Source organism: Hydra vulgaris, chromosome 14 (assembly GCF_038396675.1).
Source record: "Hydra vulgaris chromosome 14, alternate assembly HydraT2T_AEP".
NCBI classification, from domain to species: Eukaryota; Metazoa; Cnidaria; class Hydrozoa; order Anthoathecata; family Hydridae; genus Hydra; species Hydra vulgaris.
Genome location: NC_088933.1, coordinates 27,873,749 through 27,897,500, shown reverse-complemented (window position 1 = coordinate 27,897,500; position 23,752 = coordinate 27,873,749). Strand labels below are relative to the sequence as shown.

General features: G+C 26.2%; 1 protein-coding gene across 2 annotated transcripts in view; it reads left to right on the top strand.

The window, feature by feature from the left end:
* LOC100215267 (tubulin tyrosine ligase 3) overlaps positions 1-23,752 on the top strand; it is a 36,241-nt gene that overhangs the window by 9,893 nt on the left and 2,596 nt on the right. For both annotated transcript variants that reach the window (XM_065817481.1, XM_065817480.1), the window contains exons 2-5: positions 8,494-8,932; positions 18,501-19,029; positions 19,171-19,342; positions 21,795-22,039. In XM_065817481.1, coding sequence (XP_065673553.1) covers positions 8,498-8,932; positions 18,501-19,029; positions 19,171-19,342; positions 21,795-22,039 — 1,381 coding nt within the window. In that variant the 5' untranslated portion in view covers positions 8,494-8,497. The remainder of the gene's footprint in view (positions 1-8,493; positions 8,933-18,500; positions 19,030-19,170; positions 19,343-21,794; positions 22,040-23,752) is intronic.

Here is a 23,752-nt window from a genome sequence, read left to right as displayed (position 1 = left end):
CTCATATGAAATGAACCTGCAAACCTTCTCCAAATTCTTTCTCGCTTCAGGCATAAGAATGAACGCCAGAATGGCGAGAATGGCTCTTGAGTTCCATCTGGCATTGCTCATATTAGGAATGTTCTGAAAGTGAATCAGAGGGAAGTTTCTTTGTTCTTCATAGAACCTAAACACTCTTGTTAAATGGTACAAAAACTTCATATCGTCTCTCCACCCTGATTTATCAAGAATTTCTACAGTTCCATTCACAAACTTATCCTTCAGTTCATCATACTTATTCAACAGTTCAGACACAAATGGGTATTCAATGTTTGGAGATTTGGAATCACCCCCAAGTTCTTCGTCCATCACCAGACGGAGAATCCTGTCTAGTACGTGATGCTGACAACCGATAAATTGTGGTATTGTGACACCCTTTAATTTAAACATACGTTGCAACTTCACAACAACTCCATTTCTCTTCCCAGTATTGACGTTTGTTGTATCAGTAATGATCATCTTAATTGAATTCCACAAATTGTATTCATCAATAAGTTTGGCAATTTTTTCAGCAACAGTTTCAGCTTTGCCATCTTTTAAACGCAGTGCATCAAGTTTCACGTCAGTTCTTTCATTCTGAAGTACAACTACCTGATATTCCTTATCATCTATTCGTTTGCCGTCAAAGTGTAAGGACCACTGTTCCATTTTAAGTTGTTGTATCATTTCTTTTTTTAATTTACCTGCCTCTTTGAATATGGACTTGTAAATTGCTGATTGACTTGGAGTTGGAATATCAATACCTTGTTGTGATAATACATTGCATATTTTAGCAGCTTTCTTTGTGGAAACTCCACTTGATGTAACCATGCTTACAGCAAATTTACTTTTGTAGTGCCTTCTAGTTTTTTTCTGAGTGTCCTCATCATCGTCTTTATCACCGTCGTCGTCTTCATCATCTTCACTCTTACTTTTGCAGTTTTCAGATTCAGTACCACTGTCTGTGGTAGACAGGACTTGTGATGTGGAAGGTATTGCTGTTCCAGACTGGACTTTCCTTCTCTTGGAAGGGTGAATGGTTTCTTTACTTGCCACTTGTCCTGTTGAGTACCCCACCTTTCCTTTACTTTCTTTTTGTAGGTGGTATAGACGTTTATCTTCCGAGGATAACCACTGGCCATTCACTTTCGTGATGTCAAATAATGCATTGAGAACATCATATTTTCCACGCTTGACACATTCATCATAGACCTTCAGCACCTTCATAAGCTTTGCTGTTATCACTTGATCAGACACACGTGGAAAATTCAGTTTATTGTCCCACAATTTTGTAATTTCCTTAGAAATTTGGTCTATTCGTTCTTTTCTTCCTTTAACATATGCTCCGAGAAACTGGTATCTTTCTACGATCTGCAATTGAAATGGTATTCTGGATTTTTCATCGAGTGAATGTTCTTCTACAGCCACGCTTCCTCTTCTTCTGTGTGACTCTTGAAATCTCACCAAATTTTTAGTCCAAGTCTTCTTGTTCTTTGTTACTGTGGTATGACTTTTCTTGTGAGACATCATATAATATTGTTACGACTTTACGGATAGCTGAGCGTAAATATCCGTTTAATAAAGTCGTTTAATTAATAAAATACTTTAACTGTATAGTAATCCAATTATAGTTCGATAATCCAGTCAATGTTGATAACAGTTCGATAATCCAGTCCGTATCCTAACGATAATGCTACAACTACTTATACTTCGTACACTTACAGCGTCTTTAGTTCGCTACAGTAGTTCCTTATTAGCTCAGTTACACGCAGAGTACTTCATAGAACTATTCACATTATCAACACTGAGCTCTGACAGCAGCTCGCTTATATAATTATTTAGAGCTTCCAGAATGTTCTACTAAGTTCTATAATCTTCTACAGTCTGTTACAGTCGTCTATATCACCGTGGTAACACAATGACATCATCACATAACAATTCCAAGTATTTGCCGGCACACGGCCGTTTCATTGCCATGGTAACGTGTGGCGTTATATTTATAAATTCATAACAAAATAATGAAATAAATAGAATTAAGCTGAGAATTAAGCTTAAGATTAAAACATCGGTCAAAAATGAATGTATAAAAATGGTAAATCAAATTTTTATTTTGGGGGTGACCTTTTTTTGTTGCAGAAAGCTATTTGGGCCTTTTTTCATGATTTTAGGTAAAAGTTCATCGATTTATGATACAGGAAACATTTTATTTGAAAAAAAATTAAAAAGTCATATCCCTAATATATATATATATATATATATATATATATATATATATATATATATATATATATATATATATATATATATATATATATATATATATATATATATATATATCATACTGAAATAGCTTGTTTTCTTGGGCTATATTTTAGGCATATATATTTATTACAAAAAGGTATGGCTAAAAAGACTTTTAATTGTTAAAATAAAATTTAAAGTTTTTGCTAGCTACAGGCTTTTTTTTTTTTTGAGACCTAATATTTAGGCATCATATTATATAAAAATCTCTTGTTTCACCGACAAGTAAAAGCAGTCTCTTGCAAACTAAGTCAAGCAAATGGAATGCTTTCCAAAATAAGGCATTTTGTCAACTACAAAATATTGATAAATATTTGGCATGCTATATTTAATTTCTACCTAAGGTATGGCTTCCAAATATGGGGGCAAGTTTATCAAATATTTTGAAGTTAGATGAACTCATCTACTTGTTAAACTGTGTTTTTGTGTGGGATATCATTCATAATACCATGCCTATTGCTTTCAACTACTATTTTAAATTCTCAAGTGATACTCATAATTACAAACTTAGATCGATAAACATTACTAGAAATGCTTTCATTGCCAATATCAAAAAGTTTATCCTTCATAAAAGCACTCAATAACACAGCATTATCACTATCTTATATCTTCAATTAATTCTGTCTGTTTTTCTAAAATTTTGCAGCTTTTAGTTTTCCCTTATTTTAAACCTATTCAGTTATCTCTTCTTCTACTCCTTACCGTTCTGTTCCACATATGGACATATTTGTATGAACCTGAGTGTGCATTGTGTGTATGTATAATGTGTGCACATTGTGTGTATGTATAATGTGTTTACTTATTTATATGTGTTTATTTACATATATGTGTATGTGTGATAGTGTATATGTATGTATAGTGTGTATGTGTGTATGTTTGTATATGTATATATCTGTGTATGTATATGCGTATGTGTGTATATGTGTATGTCTGTGTATGTATGTGTGTGTATGTATATGTGTGTATGTATATGTATGTATGTATGTATGTATGTATGTATGTATGTATGTATGTATGTATGTATGTATGTATGTATGTATGTATGTATGTATGTATGTATGTATGTATGTATGTATGTATGTATGTATGTATATATATATAATGTATAAGTGTGTGTCTTTGTGTGTGTGTTTGATAGTGACTGAATTTATAAATGCTTCTATGCCCTTATTGTTATTGTTTAAGTATTATTTATATCTCTATAATTCACATTATTATTTTTATTATTGTTACTGTTGTAAATTACTACTGTTATTATTATAATTGTTATTATTATTACTACTGTTATTATTATAATTGTTATTGTTATTACTACTGATATTATTACAATGATTATGACTGTATTATTATTTTTATTATTATTATTAATTTACTATTTGGTTTATATACTTTTTTAAATTTCCGGTAATATTTGTAGGTTGTCACGTTTTTCTCAGTTACATAACTGTTTGTGACTAATCCTAGTTTTGTATTAATTTTATTTTATAAAAAAAATAAATGATTGATTGATTTGCCTCTACAGCAGCACCTTCTGTAGTGTCAGGAAAGGTTTATTAAATTTTTTCTTTATTAAATTTCAGACCATAATTTTTTTTCTGATCATCTGCAGCTTATTAGGACAAATTACCTGAGCACACATTATTAAGCACATTACTAACATAAGTATCTCTTTTATGGCATATGCGCAAAAAATTTCTGATGTTTTTAGAAATTTTAGACTTTTTAAAAAAAGTCTCTCTTTCTTTTGTTATTGTATATAATATCTTTATATATGTTATGTATATAGTATCTACAGAACTTCTAAAATATTTTATTTTATATTTTTAAAATCCCAAAAAGATAAAAATAACAAAAAAAAAACAAGGATAAAAACTTGAACCGCTGCGATGCTTTTCAGAAAGCTAACCACTTTGGCGACTAAGGCATATTGTTTGATATATGTTTTAACACTATCTAATAAACAAAAGACTTTATAAAACAAAAAATATCTGGAAAAATCAAAATTAAGAGAAGTTGCCGCAATGCAAATTTCAAGTAGAAGTAAAGCTGTAAAACTAGATATATTAATATTGAAAAATTTGAAGCTTATATAAGTTAGATAATTGCATACACTTGCGTTCCTTTTTTCTTATAAATAAATGTGCTGTAAAACTTTCTTACCATTACCTTAATTGCAATGGCTGATGGAGGTCCATGTCGAAGACACACAGATGGGCATTAGGTTGAGCATTATATATTATGATATATATATATATATATATATATATATTTTATATATATATATATTATATATATATATTATATATATATATATATATATATATATATATATATATATATATATATATTATATATATATATATATAATATATATATATATATATATATATATATATATATATATATATATATATATATATATATATATTATAACGTGTTTACATATGCTGACTAATTTTGTTTGTTATTATAGCATACAGCATTTTCAGAAAAAGAAGAAGAAAAAAAATAGAAATAGCTGCCTCATTCCAAACCCTCAGTTGATATAGCAGTAATCCTTTGTGGCAGCAGACTTTAAGATAGTCAATTTATGTACAGAAGGCCCTGGCAGCAGGCTATTTCAATATCACATTATATTGCTCATATAAAGTTTATATGTATATAGTATATGGGTCAAATCATTATATTTCAACCAATTTAAAGAAAAATTTGTGGCTCACCATCTCTGAGACCATTAGACCCAACTATCTGAAAACCCCCTCCCCATTACCTTAGTGAGTGGGGGAGGGGTTCAGACCACATAAACACCACTGATTACCTATAATAAAATAGAATTTTAAGAAATAATGGTTTCATTTTGAAATTAATTTAGATATTTAGATATTAAGTACCTAAATATCTAAATTAATTTAGAGATCTTTATTTGAACCATAATGAAGGTCTCTAAAAAGTTACTGCCCCCTTTATTTGTGCCCCTATCTACTATAAAGACCAGATCAAGGAGAGGACAACCAACCATATTTTTCCTTTTATTAAGAAACTACTTATAATTAGTTGAACCCTTTACATAGGCCAGTTGGCAGATTCGAAGGGCACTGGTTTCTATTAACACATACAACCGTTGATGATTGAAAATAGGGTAATTTAAAAATGCTGGCATTTTTGGTGTGGATTTGACAAGTTTATAATGTTTGCATTTTCAGATAGTTGGGTCTAATGGTCTTATATACTGTTAATCTTAGATTAAAACAAAGTGTTAGAAAAATTTACAAGCATCTCAAAATGGCTGAAAATTGGACTTTTTAGGCGAGTGGACATTTTGCTTTTAGATATATTTAAGTTCTAAACTGCAACAAGCTGCTTATATTTTGCCCATTTATTGCAGACAGTAGTAGCTAATCAGAAAATCTATCTGTAAAGACTTGTGGATGAATAGAATAATGCTACAGTTAGTTTCATTTTGGCATAATTTAGCAATTTTATGATTTTTTCCAAAGTTGAGGAGGTCATAATTTTTTTCTAATTTAACACAAGTTAATAAAAACCACTTTTTTAAAAAGAGAACTATCCAGAAAATAGTTCTAGAAAAAATGAGACACTTGTTGAAAGTGAGAAAAAAGTTATACAGCTCTAAGTAGTCTGTTTTGACCATGTGTAAATCAAGGGGGGCTACTGTGTCATGTTTCTAAGGCTATAATTTCCGAACCGTTGTACTTGGAAGTCTAAAATTTCAAATTTAACCTATCTACATGATGCACATAACAATATGTAAAAATCAGGAAAATCAGAGATGGTGACCCACAGTAGGGCTGTAAATCCTGGCTCGTGTTCGTGAACGACTCGGTGATCAGCTCGACAAGAGCTCATTCATGTTCGGCTCGAATGGTAAACGAGGCAGGCTTGAACAAAAATTAGACTCGTTTATTAAACGAGCCGAGCTTGAACATTATAGGCTTGTTCATATAGGCTCGATTAAAGCTCAAATATATATATATATATATATATATATATATATATATATATATATATATATATATATTTATTTATATTATAATAATATATATGTAATAAATAAAATTGTGATATTATATATATTAGTATATAATAAAAATATAGTGTTAGTGTAACCATATGAGATATGACCCATATAACTCTTATTACACTAAATAATTGATTAATATAAACAGTTTAATTACGTAAGGCTGCTATTGACTATTGTCATTTGCCAACAGGCCCAATATGTTTTTGGACCATTTTTAATGGATTTAAGAGTGTACAAGTTATGCAAAACAGAAAAGTAAATATATAAAACTTTTTTTTCAAACTCTTTTCACAATGATTTTGTTGAAGGAGCCATTTTTTAACTTGTAGAGAGGTATTTTTTCAAGTTGCACAACTAAATGTTTTATGATAGTATATTGAATGTTTGTTTATTTACTCTGCTATTTAATCAGGTAAAGTCGTGAATTATTGTTTTTGTTAAAAACTTGTATTTACTAAATCTAGAACTATAAATTAGTGCTCAACAGACTTTTTTTTAACTTTGAAAGTATAAACTTCGAAATTTTAAAATTCGAATTTCATTACTTCGAACTACTAACTTTCTAACTTTAATATACAATTTGTGTCATATTAAAACGATTAAATGCATTATAACATTTTTTCTTGGATTCTGTTATTATAAAAGTTTATTCATTTCTCTTCCTCTTTGTGAATAAAAATGTTGATTATAAAACTTTTAATATAATTAATAGAACTACAAGTTGGAGAGCGTCAAACAGTTTAAAAAGATAATTTGCAATAAGCAAAAATTAGCAAACTTTTAATTAAAAAAACTTTGAAGAAAAATTGAACTTTGAATAATTATTTCGAGTTTTAAACCAGTCGAGCTCGACCAACATGTAAAACGAGCCGAGCCCAAACAATACTAATCCTTAACAAGCCAAGCTCGAACAAAGAATCTCATGTTCGAAACGAGCTCGAGCCGAGCCTGAACACTCTTAATATGTAAATGAGCTAAGCCGAGCCCTGGCAAGCTTGGCTCGTTCAGCTCGATTTACAGGCCTAACCCACAGGCCATTGGTTAAAATATAATGATTTGACTTATATATATATATATGTTTGATATATATATATATATATATATATATATATATATATATATATATATATATATATATATATATATATATATATGTGTATATATATACATATATATATATATATATATATATATATATATATATATAAATATATATATATATATATATATATATATATATATATATATATATATATATATATATATACACATAAACTTTATACAGCATTGTACTAATGTATTTTGCAAAGTAAACAAAATTGCCCGTCACTCTCTGGGTTAAAGTTTTTTTCATTATGATTAAAATTTTATATTTTAAGTTTTAAAATTTTTGTTTTTGTTTTATTTAAATTGTATGCATTATAATTCTATATGAATACATTTTTATGTTTATTTTACTTTCAAAAATTTAATCTCAGTAAAAAAAAGTTATAAAATAACTACGATTAAACCTTTGTGAGGAGAAACATAAACATATATAAACAAATATAAAACTTTTCTTTAAATAAGTTTATGTTTTTATTAAACTAATTAAAAATACAATGGGGGTAGCATTATTCAAAGGAAATCCGAAACAAAGCTTGCAATATTTCTAATATTCTTATTGGTCATAAAGTACATTTCGATCATAAGCAGTGAAGCATTGTTTTAAAAAAGTTATTCTGTACTGTTGTTTCACAACAAATCTTTGCAAAGCATGAAATATATATTGAAAAAAAATTTGCATGTTTAGATTGCATGATTTAGCATATTAAAAAGAAATGAGACTTAAAAAAGCATTCTTTTTTTTTTTTTTTTTTTTGTTATTCGTCTCCTCAAGGCCGAGAAGGCCACTACAGATGAGGAGGCTACTTAATAGTGGTTATAACCCTCTCTCAACTCTATAGCACAAGCACAAACGTCCGAAACACAAACCTTGATGAACAAGGCCGCTGCGCGGAGAAACAAGTTCTTAAACATCTTTCAACATATTTGATCTTTTTTTTTTTTTTCAAGTAAAATTTAAAAAATTTAATTGAGGCATGTGATTATTTTGATATTTACAAGCTTACAATTTTACTTTTATCTTGAAGGTAAATGGAATCAGTGATGAGTCTGCTTACTGATGCTGTTGTAACTCATCTTGGAGATAAATTTCTATCAGAAGACAAACTACACACAAATTCAATACCTGAAGATGTTCATCAATCGAAAAGTCAAAGCCATCTACCTGTTGTTTTTACAAGTGACACAATATTTCACCGGAGCAATATTTCAGAAAATGGTTTAAAAGCCTCTAGGTTACACAAAATTGATAAAAATAAAAAAGATATTAGATCATTGAATGAAACATGTTCTTCTTTAAATCGCCTATCTATTCGTTCCATTTCACTTCATTCCTCAAATGAAAAAAATTGCTTAGAAAATAAGTGCAATGAATTTTTTAATCATAAATCAAAGAAGACTAATCAAATGGATGAGAACTATCAAAAAATGCAAGAAATGAAGAATTTAGCATACCTTGCAATGCAGGTTTTGATTATAAATGACATAAATTCAATTCAACAGTATTTGAGATTGATAAAAAATCTGATATCTAAAATACCAGTATTTTAACAGAGTTTTAATTTGTTAAAAAGTTTTAACATAAATTACATGGTAGTAAATACCAGTATTTTAATGAAAAATCAGTGTAGCAATTATCAACATTTTAGCAATTATCCGTCAATTATTATTATTTTAAAATGGTAACAGATTTTTTATCTGAACTATATATTTCGTAACATTGATTTGCAAAGTTTACAAAAATTAACAATAATTTACTTTACAAAATTATAAAAAATTTAAGGTTAAAAAGTAAAGTATTAAAAATCATTATCAAATTTGTTTTCATAATAGCATTATTATAATTTTCATAATGTATAACAACTTATTTATTTTACTAACTACTTATTGGAAAACAAAATTATCTGTAAAAATAAAATAAAATTAATGAAAAATTTTATTTAAATTTTTAATTGGCGCATTTCAATATCTAGTATAATAGGTATTTAAATTAAAAAGATATATATTTAAATACAAAAATTAAATTTTTTTTTAAATTTACGTAAACTTTGCATTTGTAAATTTAAAAAAACAATCATTGTCTTTATAAATAAATCAGAAAAATATTATAAAAAGTTATGTATATTCAAATATATATTTTTATGTTTAACGCAAATATAATAAATGATATTTTTCATTGAAATTTTTATTTTTGATATTTTTGGTGTACTTTACCAGCATATTTAGTTTATCGTTTATATAAAAACTTAGTTTATGTAAAAACAATAACAACTTATTTTGAAGTATATTATTTATTATTTATTAATATGCAAATATTTTTGTAACTTTCCGTATCCATTAAAAATGTAATTAAAGAGTTTTTGATTAATAAGAATAAATTAAAAAAATAATTTATTAAAGAGATCCCAAAGTGGCGAGACAAGTTGTATTCATAATAAAGTGAATGTTTAAAAAAAATGCTTGGGCTGAATTTTTTTGACTAAAACAAAATTATAAATGTATACCAAGAAAAAATAGCTTTTGTAGTTTTACTTAAAGCTTGCCGTCTCCATGTTAATGTGTTTTAAAAAGTCTTTAAAATATACGCCACAATCTACAGGCTTTATAATTTATTCAAATGTGTTTAATTTCAAAGAGTTTTAGTATATGATGTCATTGTAGAATTTCGATAAGAAATCTAAAAATTCTTTTTTTCTTTAAATTATAGATTTTTTTTTTTTCCATTAAAAGTTACTAAAGAATTTGTTGCTATAGACTTACTACTATAGAATTTCTGTAGTTATTTTATTTTCTAAATTTCGCGAAGTTTACATTGAAAATATGAATAAAATATTTCAGATATTTTAAGCTTGTCTATTGCTATAAATTAGTTTTTTGTTATATTTATTGTTATTTAATGATTATTATCCTTATTAAGATTCTGTCAAAAAAATATTATTTTATCTTATTTAACCTTATAAAAGTTTAATTAACAAGATTTATTTGCTAAATGTTTCATCTCGTACAAATATTCTTAAAATTTTTATTTAATCGTGCGAGAATATATTTAATGAAATTTATTCTGTAAAACATATGTTGCTTATTTTATTTTATTTTTAAAATTGAACTTTTGCTAAAGATTGCAAAAAAGTGAAGCATTTTTAAGTCAATTTTAAAATTAAAATTGTTTAATGAAAAACTTTTTGTTGTCAAATTTAGTAGTTTTTTGATTTGTAATGTTAAGAGACAAGTTTTAATGTAAAATAGTTGCCAAATATGACATAAATTGGAAATACTAAATATAAGATTTTTTAAATACGGGTTAAAAAAATTGACAGTTTTAATCACCATCTGTCTTCATTTGTTGTCATAAACATTAATTATTGCTTTAATTAATAAAAAGCTGTCCGTAAATTTGTAAAGTGTAAATTCCATAACAATTTTTCAACTAAAAATTAAAGAATTTGGCAAATATCTCTAATGAATAATGTTTCTTACGTTTAGCTTTCTATGAAATTATAGGAAAGTCATATGATGGATGATAAACGCTTATTTAAAAAATTAAATAAAACAAAAACAAATAATATTGATTAAAAAAAAAAATTGATTTTTCAAAAAAAAAATCCTACAATGGCGTCATTTTTAATACTAAAATTCTTTGAAATTAAATGCGCATGAATAAATTATAAGATCTGTAGATTGCAGCGTATATTTTAAAGAGTTGAAAAGCACACTAATATGAAGACGCCAAGCTTTGAGCAAAACTACAAAGTTAGTTTTTCTTGGTATGCGTTCATTATTTTGTTTTACTCAAAAAAATTTAGCTCAGAAATTTTTTTTATTCATTTTCTTTAATATGAACACAACTTGTCTTGGCACTTTTGGATCACTATAAATATATTGAAAAATCCAAACTAAAGAATAACTGATGTCAATTGAAAAAAAAAGATTTTTTTTTTAACTTTCAAATGAATGATCTTTCATTCAAAAAATCTTGCTTGTTAATGACAATGCTTTTTTCACATTAAAAAGAAAGTTGATTAACTCAATTCATTTCTTCATCGTGTGCACTAATTATGTTTTCTACGAGTCTAGCGTAACACCTTAAATCTGAGCCTGATAAAGTTTTTTTTTTTACTATGATTCTTTGAACCTTTAGGAACTTTAAACCATTGAGAATATGTATTGTATATATATATATATATATATATATATATATATATATATATATATATATATATATATATATATATATATATATATATATATATATATATATATATATATATATATATGTATATATATATATATTTATATATATATATATATATATATATATATATATATATATATATATATATATATATATATATATATATATATATATATATATATATACAGGGTGTTAGCCAGCCTAATGGCACCAAGTAATTTCCAATGGGTTTAAAATTCAATGACCTTTCTTTATTATTATTATTATTATTGTTATTATTATTATTATTATTATTATTATTATTATTATTATTATTATTTTAAGTAATAAGACAATATCAATCAGAACTCCCAATATTTTATAGAATAATAACAATAAGTATTGCCTATATCCCAAAACATGGTAAAAAATATATACCTAGCTAACACCCTGAATATACACACACACACACACATATATATAAATTGTGTAAATATATTATATATATTGTATATATATATATTTATATATATATATATATATATATATATATATATATATATATATATATATATATATATTGTATATATATATTTATATTTTATATATATATATATATACATATATACATGTATATAAATATATCTGTATATATATATATATATATATATATATATATATATATATATATATATATATATATATATATATATATATAATAAGTAAAGTTTAAAGTGCTATCACTTACAACAATCACATTAGTGGTAAAGTAATTCAGAAGCACTGAGAAAGTTTACTATCAGTTCAAAATTTGTCTACAAGAAGTACATATTTAAGTCTCTTTTGAATTTTTCTTAAGTGGTCGAGTTATGCATATTTTTTTAAACAAGCCATTTCGAATTGAAGGCGCAGTCATGAAGTAAGATTTTAATCCTAAGGAAGTTTTTGACAGGGGACGTGTAAGTTGGCAACTGTCTGTGTGATCTTGTGTTTTGTTTTGAAATTCAGGTTTCTAGAAGTTCAAATAGATATGCAGGAGATTGGGTTGATAATAGTAAGTGAATGGGGTTGATATTTGACCGGGGCTGGGTTTGATAAAATACAGATAATTGGTGATGATGATAATGATAAATCATCATCATAATCATCATCATCATCAGGTTTTAGCCTTCTTCTTTTATGCTGTTTCTCTAATATAAACAATCTAGAGCTTTTTTTTTTTATTAACTTAAGCTCATTCATACAATATGTAAGGCACTCTCTTCAAATTTTCTTACTTCTACAACTACCACTTTCTACTAAAGCTGCTACCTCTCTACATGCTGATACCTAAATTACTTTATTCTTTTCTAACAAATGTTCGATACAACATTTTTTCTAATCTGTCTAAGATTATGCCTCCTTTTCTTGTCTTGCTAGAGTCGCACATCCATCTGATCATCTTCTCTTTCGGCAAACACTACACCATATAAATACTAAAGTTTATATAACAATGAAAGGATATGGTATACCAGCACCTAAATAAATAGCAAACATATTTTTATACCCATAATATGTATGCATAAAGTGCATCTTGGAAGCTTTTATTCCTTCTAGAATAAAAGCTTGGAAGCTTCTATTCCTTCTGGAATAAAAGCTTGGAAGCTTCTATTCCTTCTGGAATAAAAGCTTGGAAGCTTCTATTCCTTCTCTTCAATATTAAGTCAAGCCTTATTCTACTCCACTATTTTTACCATCTTGAGCAGTTGCTTTATTAAACAGCAACCATTTTTTTCATCTTTTTTACAAGAACATCTTTCTTATAAACAAATGTCCTTTTATGATTCCAAGAAGCCAATGTATAAAGGTCCTGTCTGATGTTGAGCTCTGTTATTCTCAGATTACTAAATCTTGTTTCTTATCTCAGATGTTAGGTTCTAGAGACTTTTGGTAAGTCTTCAACAGTGTCATTAACTAAAGTAAGTCTAACATTTATTCTCTAATTCATGGGTCTGATCTTTTTACTTCTCCCCAGAATAAGGCAGAGTTTTGTGCAAAGAAATCTTATTCTAATTTAACTCTTGAATCTAATAACCACACTCTTCCTGCCAGTTAAACAGATTAACCCATTGTTAAACATCAAAATCACTATGGCTTCTAATGCTGAAGTTAATTCTCAATTAAACACTTCTACAGTTTGTGCTACAGACAAGATTTCCATCATAGCCTTTAAAAACTGTTCTACAGAAATTGCTTCTGATTTTTCAAAACTCTAGAAAATACTCTGACCTATCCAACTATCCTACGATTAGTCTTCGCTCTGTTATTAGTTTCTTTATATAAAGTTTTTGAGATTTAAAAATTATTTCTTTCTAACTGCAGTATTAAAGTTAATCTTGAAGGCCTCTTTTTTTCAAGTAACTTTAAGGGTACCACAAAGTTCTATCTTTGCTCCTGTAAAGTTTCTTATCCTCAATAACAATCTTCATGAAAATTTTATATATAAAGTGCCTCTATTAGCTGACGACTCAACTTTATACTCTTGTATTGACAAAAAATCTTCACTTTTTGATTGCTTAGAACAAGCAGCCAGTTTTTAATCTGATCTCTCTTCTGTAACAGTCTTAGGCTTGCAGTGGTTTGTGGATTTAAATTCTGGACTTTGAATCCACAATTTTTTTTAGGCAAAAAAACTCATTTATCTACTGCAAAAAAAATATTGCAATATTGTTGGCATTCCTATATTGAAGATTGAAAGTTTTTGAAGTTAGCATACAACAAATAAAAATGAAAATTGAGTTAAGAGACGAATTCAACCCAAAATGATTAAAAAGATGCAACATGAGTTTTTAATCCTAGGTCAGATGTTTAAAGAAAATTTGCCTGGAAAACAGATTTGCTACCACAAAGCTCAAAAAATTAAAAAAAGATGCTTATATTGCTTCTGTGCACACTGTTTAAAGAAAGATTTGGGTTTTGAGATGTGTCGTCCTGCCAGAAAACCCAAACTGCTGCACATAAATAAAGCTTTAATTGCGGCTAAAGGTGACCCAACAAAAATCTGTTTAAGCTGTTCACAATTTATTTGTAAAATAGATAAATTGTGAATTTGTCAAAATGATATGTTTACATTTGATTAGTATTTTAACTATGATCTTTAAACAATAGGTTTGGTAGAATCAAGACCTTTTTAAAAGGATGATATTTTTAAGTTTTTGATAAATGATATATGTAAAGACGTTTTATCAAAGATTCTTTTTGTTATGAGTGACACAACAAACACAAAAACTAGTCACAAAAATGAAGTTAATATTACATTAAAAAGATTTTTTAAAGATACCTTGAATCATGATATTCGTACTTTTGAATGACTTTTTCATGTTAATGAGATGTATTTTTTTTGTGTTATAAGATTCTTAGATAATAGTAGTAGTGTTAGTTCAGGGGCAATAATGAATGTTGTGGTATTTAATGAAATTCGTAATTCTAAAGTTTTTTCATCTTATTTCTGTTTAAATCATAAAATAGTTACTGATATTGTAAAAGAATTTTTGTAAAATTTATTATCATGCTTTTCTTTGCAAAAGAAAAGGGCAGAGACGATTTTGGGACCAATCCAATGTGTTTATTGTTGCTTTCTTGTCAATTTTGATGACATACCTGAAAATTTGAAAAATTGTTTATTGTTTTAACAAGAAGCCACCTTCCAAGGCTTATTTAAAAATTTTACTTTTTGGTTATCTAAAGTTTGCAAAAACTCAAAAGAAAAAACTGCTTGAATTTGCTTCCTTTTTTATTATTATGTGTACATTATCATTAATGTAATGTGTATGTGCAGTCATTAATGTAACGTGTATTTACCATCATTCATCTAAACTATTTATTTATCCTTGAGCATCTAAAGGAATCCTATCACTCTATTTCAAAAAAAAAATAATTTTGAATCTTCATGATTTAAATAGAAGTTAAACTTCATAAAACTATTTTTTGGTTTGTCATTCCAAAAGCTGGTTTTTGGCAAAGAATGTTTTTTTGGATATATTTTAAAAAGCTCCTTTATTACAAAAAATTCCATGTATCAATTTTAAAAGCACTTTTGGGATTTATTCACAAGTTATCAAAGAAAAAACAAATTTGAGATAACACAGGCTACACTGATAAGTGCTAACCTGATAAGGTTACATTTGTCTCCAATATTCTTACGCATTTTTTCAGTTAATATTTGATTTAAGAGGTTTATATATCAGACATTTTTTTTGATTTGAATAAATAGATATACCTAAATAGAGGAATTTTGGTTTTCAGTTGTTTTAAAATTTGGTCATGGTTTGCTAAATAGTTACTGATAAAGCTTGTATATATTTTTTGGATGCTGTGTAAATTTATAAAATATTAATTTAACAATTAAGATTAGTATTTATTTTTATGGAAAAATATAACAAATTGATTGCATACAAAAAGTTTTATTCAATGAAAAAAAATGTTGTCAATATTGAAGCTAAAATTTCAATGCATCAAGTGTTGCTCATGTTTTTAAAATTTTTAAAAGCATGAGTGAAATTTTGATTACGAAAAACATTATCAAACTTATGAAATAAAAAAATTCAACTTTGCCAGTTTTGTGCATTTACAACTTTTTTAGGCCAATTTATTACAATTTTATTACCTCTAGAAATCATATTTCAAATTTTGAGTCAATCTTAATGAGACAATAGTTTCTTTGATTTAAAAAAAAGAGTGCGTGATACATACTCTTTGTAAAAAATATTGAAATTTAAAAAATTTGTATTTGGACATCCAAAATACTAATAATCTAAAATTAACATAATTTTTGCATAATTAGATGTATCATCTGAAACACTGCATAACAAAGTCATAATAAATTTAAGTTTTACATAATAAATTTAAATTTAAATGTGTCTATACATACCTATTACTTGATAACTTCATCTTAAGGTACCTTTATTACTTAATTTCCTTATTTTACAATACCCCTATTACTTGATTACCCATATTAATATTACTAATGCTAACATATTAGCCATACATTCATTACTTGATTACCTTAAAGTTCTTCCATTACTTAACTATCTCATCTTAAAGTAACTCTTATACCCCATTACCCTATCTACTAATATATCTATTAAATAAAACCATTTGAAGTGTTTATTTGCAATAATTTTTTTGGCTTTGTTCAAAGAAATAACTGAAAAATGACTCATAAGAAAAATACAGATATTCCGTATCTTTTTATTTTATTTAGAAAGAGATCATGGCTTATAGTATTGAAAGACTTTGTTAAATTGATAAGTGCACTGCTTAGAAGTTCTCCTTCATTGTTACTCTTTCTTATGTTATCTGCATTGTGGTTGTGTTGATTGTCTTTTGTGGTATCCTAGCTGAGAATATGTCAACGTAAAGTTGCTATCAAGGTATTTTTATAGCTGGCAGTAAACAGCTTTTATTTATAATTTTATATGAAGTTGGTAAATAGGGAAATATTATGCTTCATTATCTGGATCTGATTTGTGTAAAAGTATCATTTTTGTATTTCCATTAAGTTTAATATATTTGCTGTTGTAAGAGAAAGACTGATTATTATGTTGAACTTATTTGGAGGTTTCTGTTGCTGAGTTTTTAATTAAACATTTATAAATAATGAATTGTTATTTTTGTGTAAATTTAACTGCATTTTACAAATATGCATGAAACATATGAGAAACAAAGAGTCTTGTTTTAATTGGTAGATCTTGAGGAGTTTTCCAGTTTGAGTTATGAATTTCTTTTTGTAAGGCTTTTTTTGTTGTAGTACAGACAACCAGGTTTGTTTGAAGCAACTTTATTAGTTATTGTTGAGGATTTTATAGTGATTTTTGTCAGTTTAAAAAAAAAATAATCTAAAACTACACCAATTCAGAATATCTTTAATTTACTGTTGTTATAAGAATTTGGCAGGCCTCAAAGTTTTTAAAGGATTTGGAGGTCTGTAAAATGTTTGGAAAAATTTGACATAAAAAGAGGATAAATTTTTTTTTTGATTTTTTGACAAAATTCTGACAAATATCTGTTCAAGATATTTGTCAGAATTCTATATATTTATAGAATATACTTAATAATAAAGATAAAGGTTTTTTCCTCTTGATGTTACTGGATATTTTAAACTATTATACTGAAAAAGACAATTTTTTGCCAAACCCCCCCCCCCCCCTAATTCTTTTGGAACTACTCTTTTAATCTTACTTCAAATAAATAAAAAGGTAATTAAGAAAAAAACATCAAAAAGAAACATTAAAATTGTGTATGTTTTGTATAATGTATAACTGTTTCTTTGTACACAATAAACTTGTATTCATTTAGTTTTTTTCCTTTAATATCAATGCTTGAAAATTAACTCTTCATGTTTGTAAACATTTAATAAAATGACACTGGATTTTAAAAAATTAGCTTGCAAAAGTTATTTTTATTTTTCCTTAACACCCTTGAATATTTAATATGCTATGTATGTTATGTTAGGCATATATGTCAAAATAACAGATTTTAGGTTAAATTATTAGCATCAACTCAAACTCAAAATCACCCTATAATAACTGATAATTAAAATAATTAATTAAATTATTGACTATGGGATTGTCCATAAATTATGCATCGCTAATTTTCATTAATTAAAAAAACAAAAAAGATCAAAAGTTTTCCCTTGCAGAGCCTTTAGTTAAATTAATTAAAGTCAAAATATGGCATTAGGTTTAATAAAAATCACTGCGTAAAAGAGCTTAAGATCTCCTACTTCTGTTTTTTGCATAAATTTAGCGTTGCATTATTTATGGATGATCCCTATATAATAAGTGTATGATTAAGTAAAAAAAAACATTGCAATTTTTTTTGCAGAATAACAAAGTGTTTGTTTGTAATGGACCATATGCATCTTTGCGCAAAGCTTTACGTAGAAGAGGATGGGTAGAGCAACGGTTTAAAGCAATAAATGGATTAACTCAAGATTGTCCGGATTCAGAGTTAAATGAAGATACATTTAGCAAAAACCTGAATGAGCAATATTTTGAAATTATGTCACGGTTGGTTAGAAATGCTGTTCCTTCATTTATATGGACTCTTAAGCGCGATGACATTGGCTTTCGTTTTTTGCATAAGGATCAAATTATAAATCATTACACTTGTGCTTGGGCATTTACTACAAAATCAGGCTTATGCTCACATCTCAGAAATCTCCATCACTTTGATGATCTTAATGCCAACAGTTTTTTTCCTAGATGTTACAGACTTTGTTGTCAGCATGAAAGAGATGAATTTATTGATGATTTTAGAATAACAGCAGCTCAAGGACTGTTAAAAATTGTTGTCGGAGAAAGTGAGAAGTGGGCATTAATTAAAAATTCTGAAAATGTTGGTATGGAAAATAGTGAGTTTTTTCATTCGAAATTTTTATGTATATTATATAAATTTGATATAACAGTCATAATAAAGTAGTATGCTTTGCTCTGTTGTTTTTATATTATATTTATATTTTTTTATTTAATAACTTTCAGTTTTGTTTTTAAAGTGTCTAAATGTATCAAACAAAGTTTGTCACCAATGCTGCTTGAAATAGCCATAAAAGCTTGTCATTTGTATCTTGAAAGCAAAGCACATTTGGATATTGAAGAAGACTATAATGAACATATAAGTGATGATTTATGGAATTCACTTTTAGAATATTATTACAAAGTAGCAAGGTAAATAGTTTATGTTGTAAGTGGTTACCATTGTTGAGAGTGGTGCGGTGAAAATTCTTTTTAATTGAAATTATTTTCATTAAAAATGTTTGAACATTATGTGTTCAAACATTTATAATGAAAGTTGAACATATGTGACTGTGGATCAAAGATTTTTATGTTGTGGTCTTCAAACTTTTTTTTTTTTTTATAATTGTATAACCTATTTTTTTCAAAGCAAAATGCATCATTTGGTATCGAAGTGTATTGTTAGCATTTATTTTATTGTATAAATGGTTTTTTGATTTAAACATTTTAATGTGAAATTTTATCTAAAAGCAATATCAAATCTAATAAAATCTCTGTTTTTTTGAGAGCAAGCAAATGCATTAAGTTAAAGTTTTATAGAAATTCCACATTCTATTGTCTAGCAAAAAATGTATACAAAAAATCCAATACATCCTCTACTTTTTAAGTTTTATTAAAAAGGTCTTATGATTTTTTGCTTTTAGGTGCATACATTAAGGTTATGAATAAATTTATTGAAATAAAAGCAACATTAAAAATGGAATTTCATTTTTTAAATATTACATTGATCAAGGATGAAAAGGAAAAATTAAAATGTGTAATAACGACCCATATAGACATATGAAAAAGGATGTTTGTGATCGAATGCCAATATGGAACTTAAAATGCTTTTTTATTTATCGTAAACTCTCATGTGATGAATGAGACCCATACTTATATGATTAAAACACCTCCTAATTATAGTTTTTTTTTCTGCCATGTTTAACAGTAGTTAACTGGTATTGGGGTATTTGTTCCAGGTTTCAAAAATGTTTTTTTACAAAATGATTTATACTAGTTATAAAATGGTTATAAAATTTATCTTTAAATAAAACTAAAAATTAAGTTTATTTTTCTCATAACTATTCATAGTTAATCATTTACTCTGCATAATACATCAATTTGCCCAAATAAATTCAGTAAGCGAAAGATAAATGACTCAAAATAAGATTTTAAAATTTCCAAAAAAAAAGGATTTCCAACTCAAACCCTCAGTCAATGTAACAGCATTTCCTTGCATGTTCTCCCTAAATCAGTCAATGTAGCAGCACTCTCTCTCACATTTCTCTCTAAATTAGTCTGTGTTTTTTTTGAAGACTTAAAACCTCATTTTGATTCAAAGTAACTTTCGCTTACTTCTAAGCTTAATAAATTTATTATGTCCGAAAACAAAAAGACTGTTTCAGAAGCTGCAATTATATAGAAAAATTACTTATTTAAAAAAATTATTTCCACAACAATAAAGATTTTTTTATAAATTTTTATCTATTCACATAAAAAGCTAGACTTTTTATTTTCTGATTTTAAAGTTTATTTTCAAAATTATATTAACAGCAAATTCTCTTTCAGTCTTATTCTGGTTTCAAAGCAATGTACATAATAAAATTCCAGGGCAAGAATTCCATGCTGAAGATCTCACATATTTTTCACTATTTTTTTGTACTTTTCCATCTGATAATGATATGTTTCAAAGTGTGTTATTCAGACAAGTGATGTGTTTGTCAGAAAAGCATGAAAATGCGATAGAATTCCAAAGCACTGATGTTGAAGAAAAAAAAAGGATGAATAAAACTTTTTGGAGCATGAAGAAACAGTTACAGTAAAAAGGTGTGGCTTAACTTATTTCCCCCCTAATCTTAGATATCAGCAGTAGAAGTAAGGTAGAGCTTGTATTTAGGCAACTTAAATAGTCTGGTTTTTTGTTTGCTAAAGTTTCAGTAAGAGTTCCTGAAATTACACTTTGACATATTTTTGATCTGAAAATCTGAAAAGCTTAATTAAAACTTCATAAAGTTCTAATTAAAGTTTAATTAAGCAGTAGCTTACATAAATTGAAGGTGAAGCACCAAACATAAATTGAAAGGTAAAAAGTAGTACTCCACATTAAATGGGAAAATCCCTCACTTAATAAACTAACTTCCAATTACGTTATTGACTTATCTAATTAATTTAACTGTCAGTTTATTTTAATTATATTGATTGGATATTTGAGTCATTTTTGTAATAATTTTATAGGTTTATTATGTATATTTTTTGTCTGTTAATATTTCTCTGTTAAGTCTTCTATTTTTAATAATTATTCTAGAATTTTTATTATAAAACTAATCTTTTAAATAAAAAATATAATAATGTACTAAAAGATAAAAATATATACATATAGATAACTTTTATATTTTAAGTTATTTATATTACATATATACATAAAATATTCCTTTAAAATTGTTAAAATTATGTTTTTATAATAAAATATTCCTTTAAAATTGTTAAAAGAATATGTTTTTAAAAATATATTTTATTTTTCATAAAATTTTCATTTATGAGAAATAAAATATATTTTTAAAAACATATTCTTTTTTGAGCATATTCTTGTTTTTTATGAAAATTTTTAATTAAACTTGTTTTTAAGATATGGTTTCTATATTGAAAATGGATGGCAGTATCAAAATGAATGCAAAACTATTTTGAACAAACTAAGCTGCTACTTTCCACAGATGAAAATTGATGGTTGTCAAAACCTATGGATTTTGAAGCCTGGTGCAAAATCGCGAGGTAGAGGTATTGAAATTATGAATTGTTTGGATACCATCCTCAAACTTTCAAGTGACAATGTTTCCAAAAAAGAAGATCGGTTGGTTATACAAAAGTACATTGGTAAAATTTATTTTTAACAGTGAAAATAGTATATATATATATATATATATATATATATATATATATATATATATATATATATATATATATATATATATATATATATATATATATATATATATATATATATATATATGTATATATATATATGTATATATATATATGTATATATATATGTATATATATATATGTATATATATATATGTATATATATATATGTATATATATATATGTATATATATATATGTATATATATTTATGTATATATATATATATGTATATATATATATATATATGTATATATATAAGCCACATCTTTTTACATATCAAAACCGCGCTGAATAAAAAAGATTTTTAATACAGGAACCTAAATAAGTGCAAACTGACATAAATGCGAAGTGTTGCAAAAACCGACATAAGGAATTTTATGTTTTTTTAGTGCACTAAAAGAATTTGTAAACATTTGCATAAGTGAAAACTGGCAAAGCAGTTGCAAAAACTGGAATAAGTGCAAATCCCTATAAGTGTGAACTGGCATAAATGTGCCCGATAAGTTTGCAAACATTGGCATAACTACGAATTGGCATTTTGCACTTTCAGTTTTGCCAGTTTGTACTTGTGCCAGTTTGTACTTGTGCCAGTTTTTGCAACTAATTTGCACTTATGCCGATTTGCACTTATGCCAATGTTTGCAAATTCTTTTGGTGCACTTCTGCCAGTTCGCACTTGCGCCAGTTCACGCTTACGCCGTTCACGCTTATGCCAGTTCGCACATAAAAATTCGCACTTATTAAGTAGTTCCTTTTAATAATGCGTAAAAATAAGTAATATTGAAACTATTATCTTTACAAATGCTTTTATATTAGCGAAGCGCTTTTAAATAAAGTAATAAATTACTGATGATTTTTGTTTCAAGCACCAGTAAAGTTTGTAAATAGTTTTTTTTAATTGTATTATAAATTATATAAGTATGCATTTTTTCTAATAAACAATTTTTTTTTTAATTTAAATTTATTTTTATTTTATAAACTAAGACTTTTTTAGGCAATGGTAGTCTTTTTAATGAACTTTATATAAAAATCATTAAAGTCAATAACACTTAAAAAGATATAAAATTCAGTAGAAAAAAATTTTTTTTTATCAGTTTTATAAACAATTACTTTAAACAAACAATTGTCTCAACTAAATTTTTTATTAGAATGATTAAAGTTAATTTATCTTTTTTTTTAAATGCGTAAGTATTTAATATCCTGTATTTGTATGGAAACTTACTATTTTTAAATAAGTAAAAAGGACATCTATAATTTAAATTAAATGTTCATATTTTTTAAACAATCATTCTAACAGTCAAAATTATTACTTTATTTATAAGGGTTTCCCATAGTATTATAAAAACGTTTGCAAATATTCGAAGATTTTTTATTCTAAACGTAATGAAAAACTTTATTTAAATTATCTGAGTGTTTTTGTTTTTTAGGTTTAATTTTTGTTGTTTATGTGTTTATTTTTGTGTTATGGTTCTAGTTAATTTCTTTTTATTTTCTCTTACATTTAGTCTAGATAAGTTTGTTCAGTGCATTTTTTAAATGTTCAAATTTTCATAACAATTTAAGAGCTGTTTTATTTTTTTATTTTTGTTGTTTATATGTATGTTTTTTGTGTTATGGTTCTAGTTAATTTCTTTTTATTTTCTTTTATGATTAGTCGAGATAA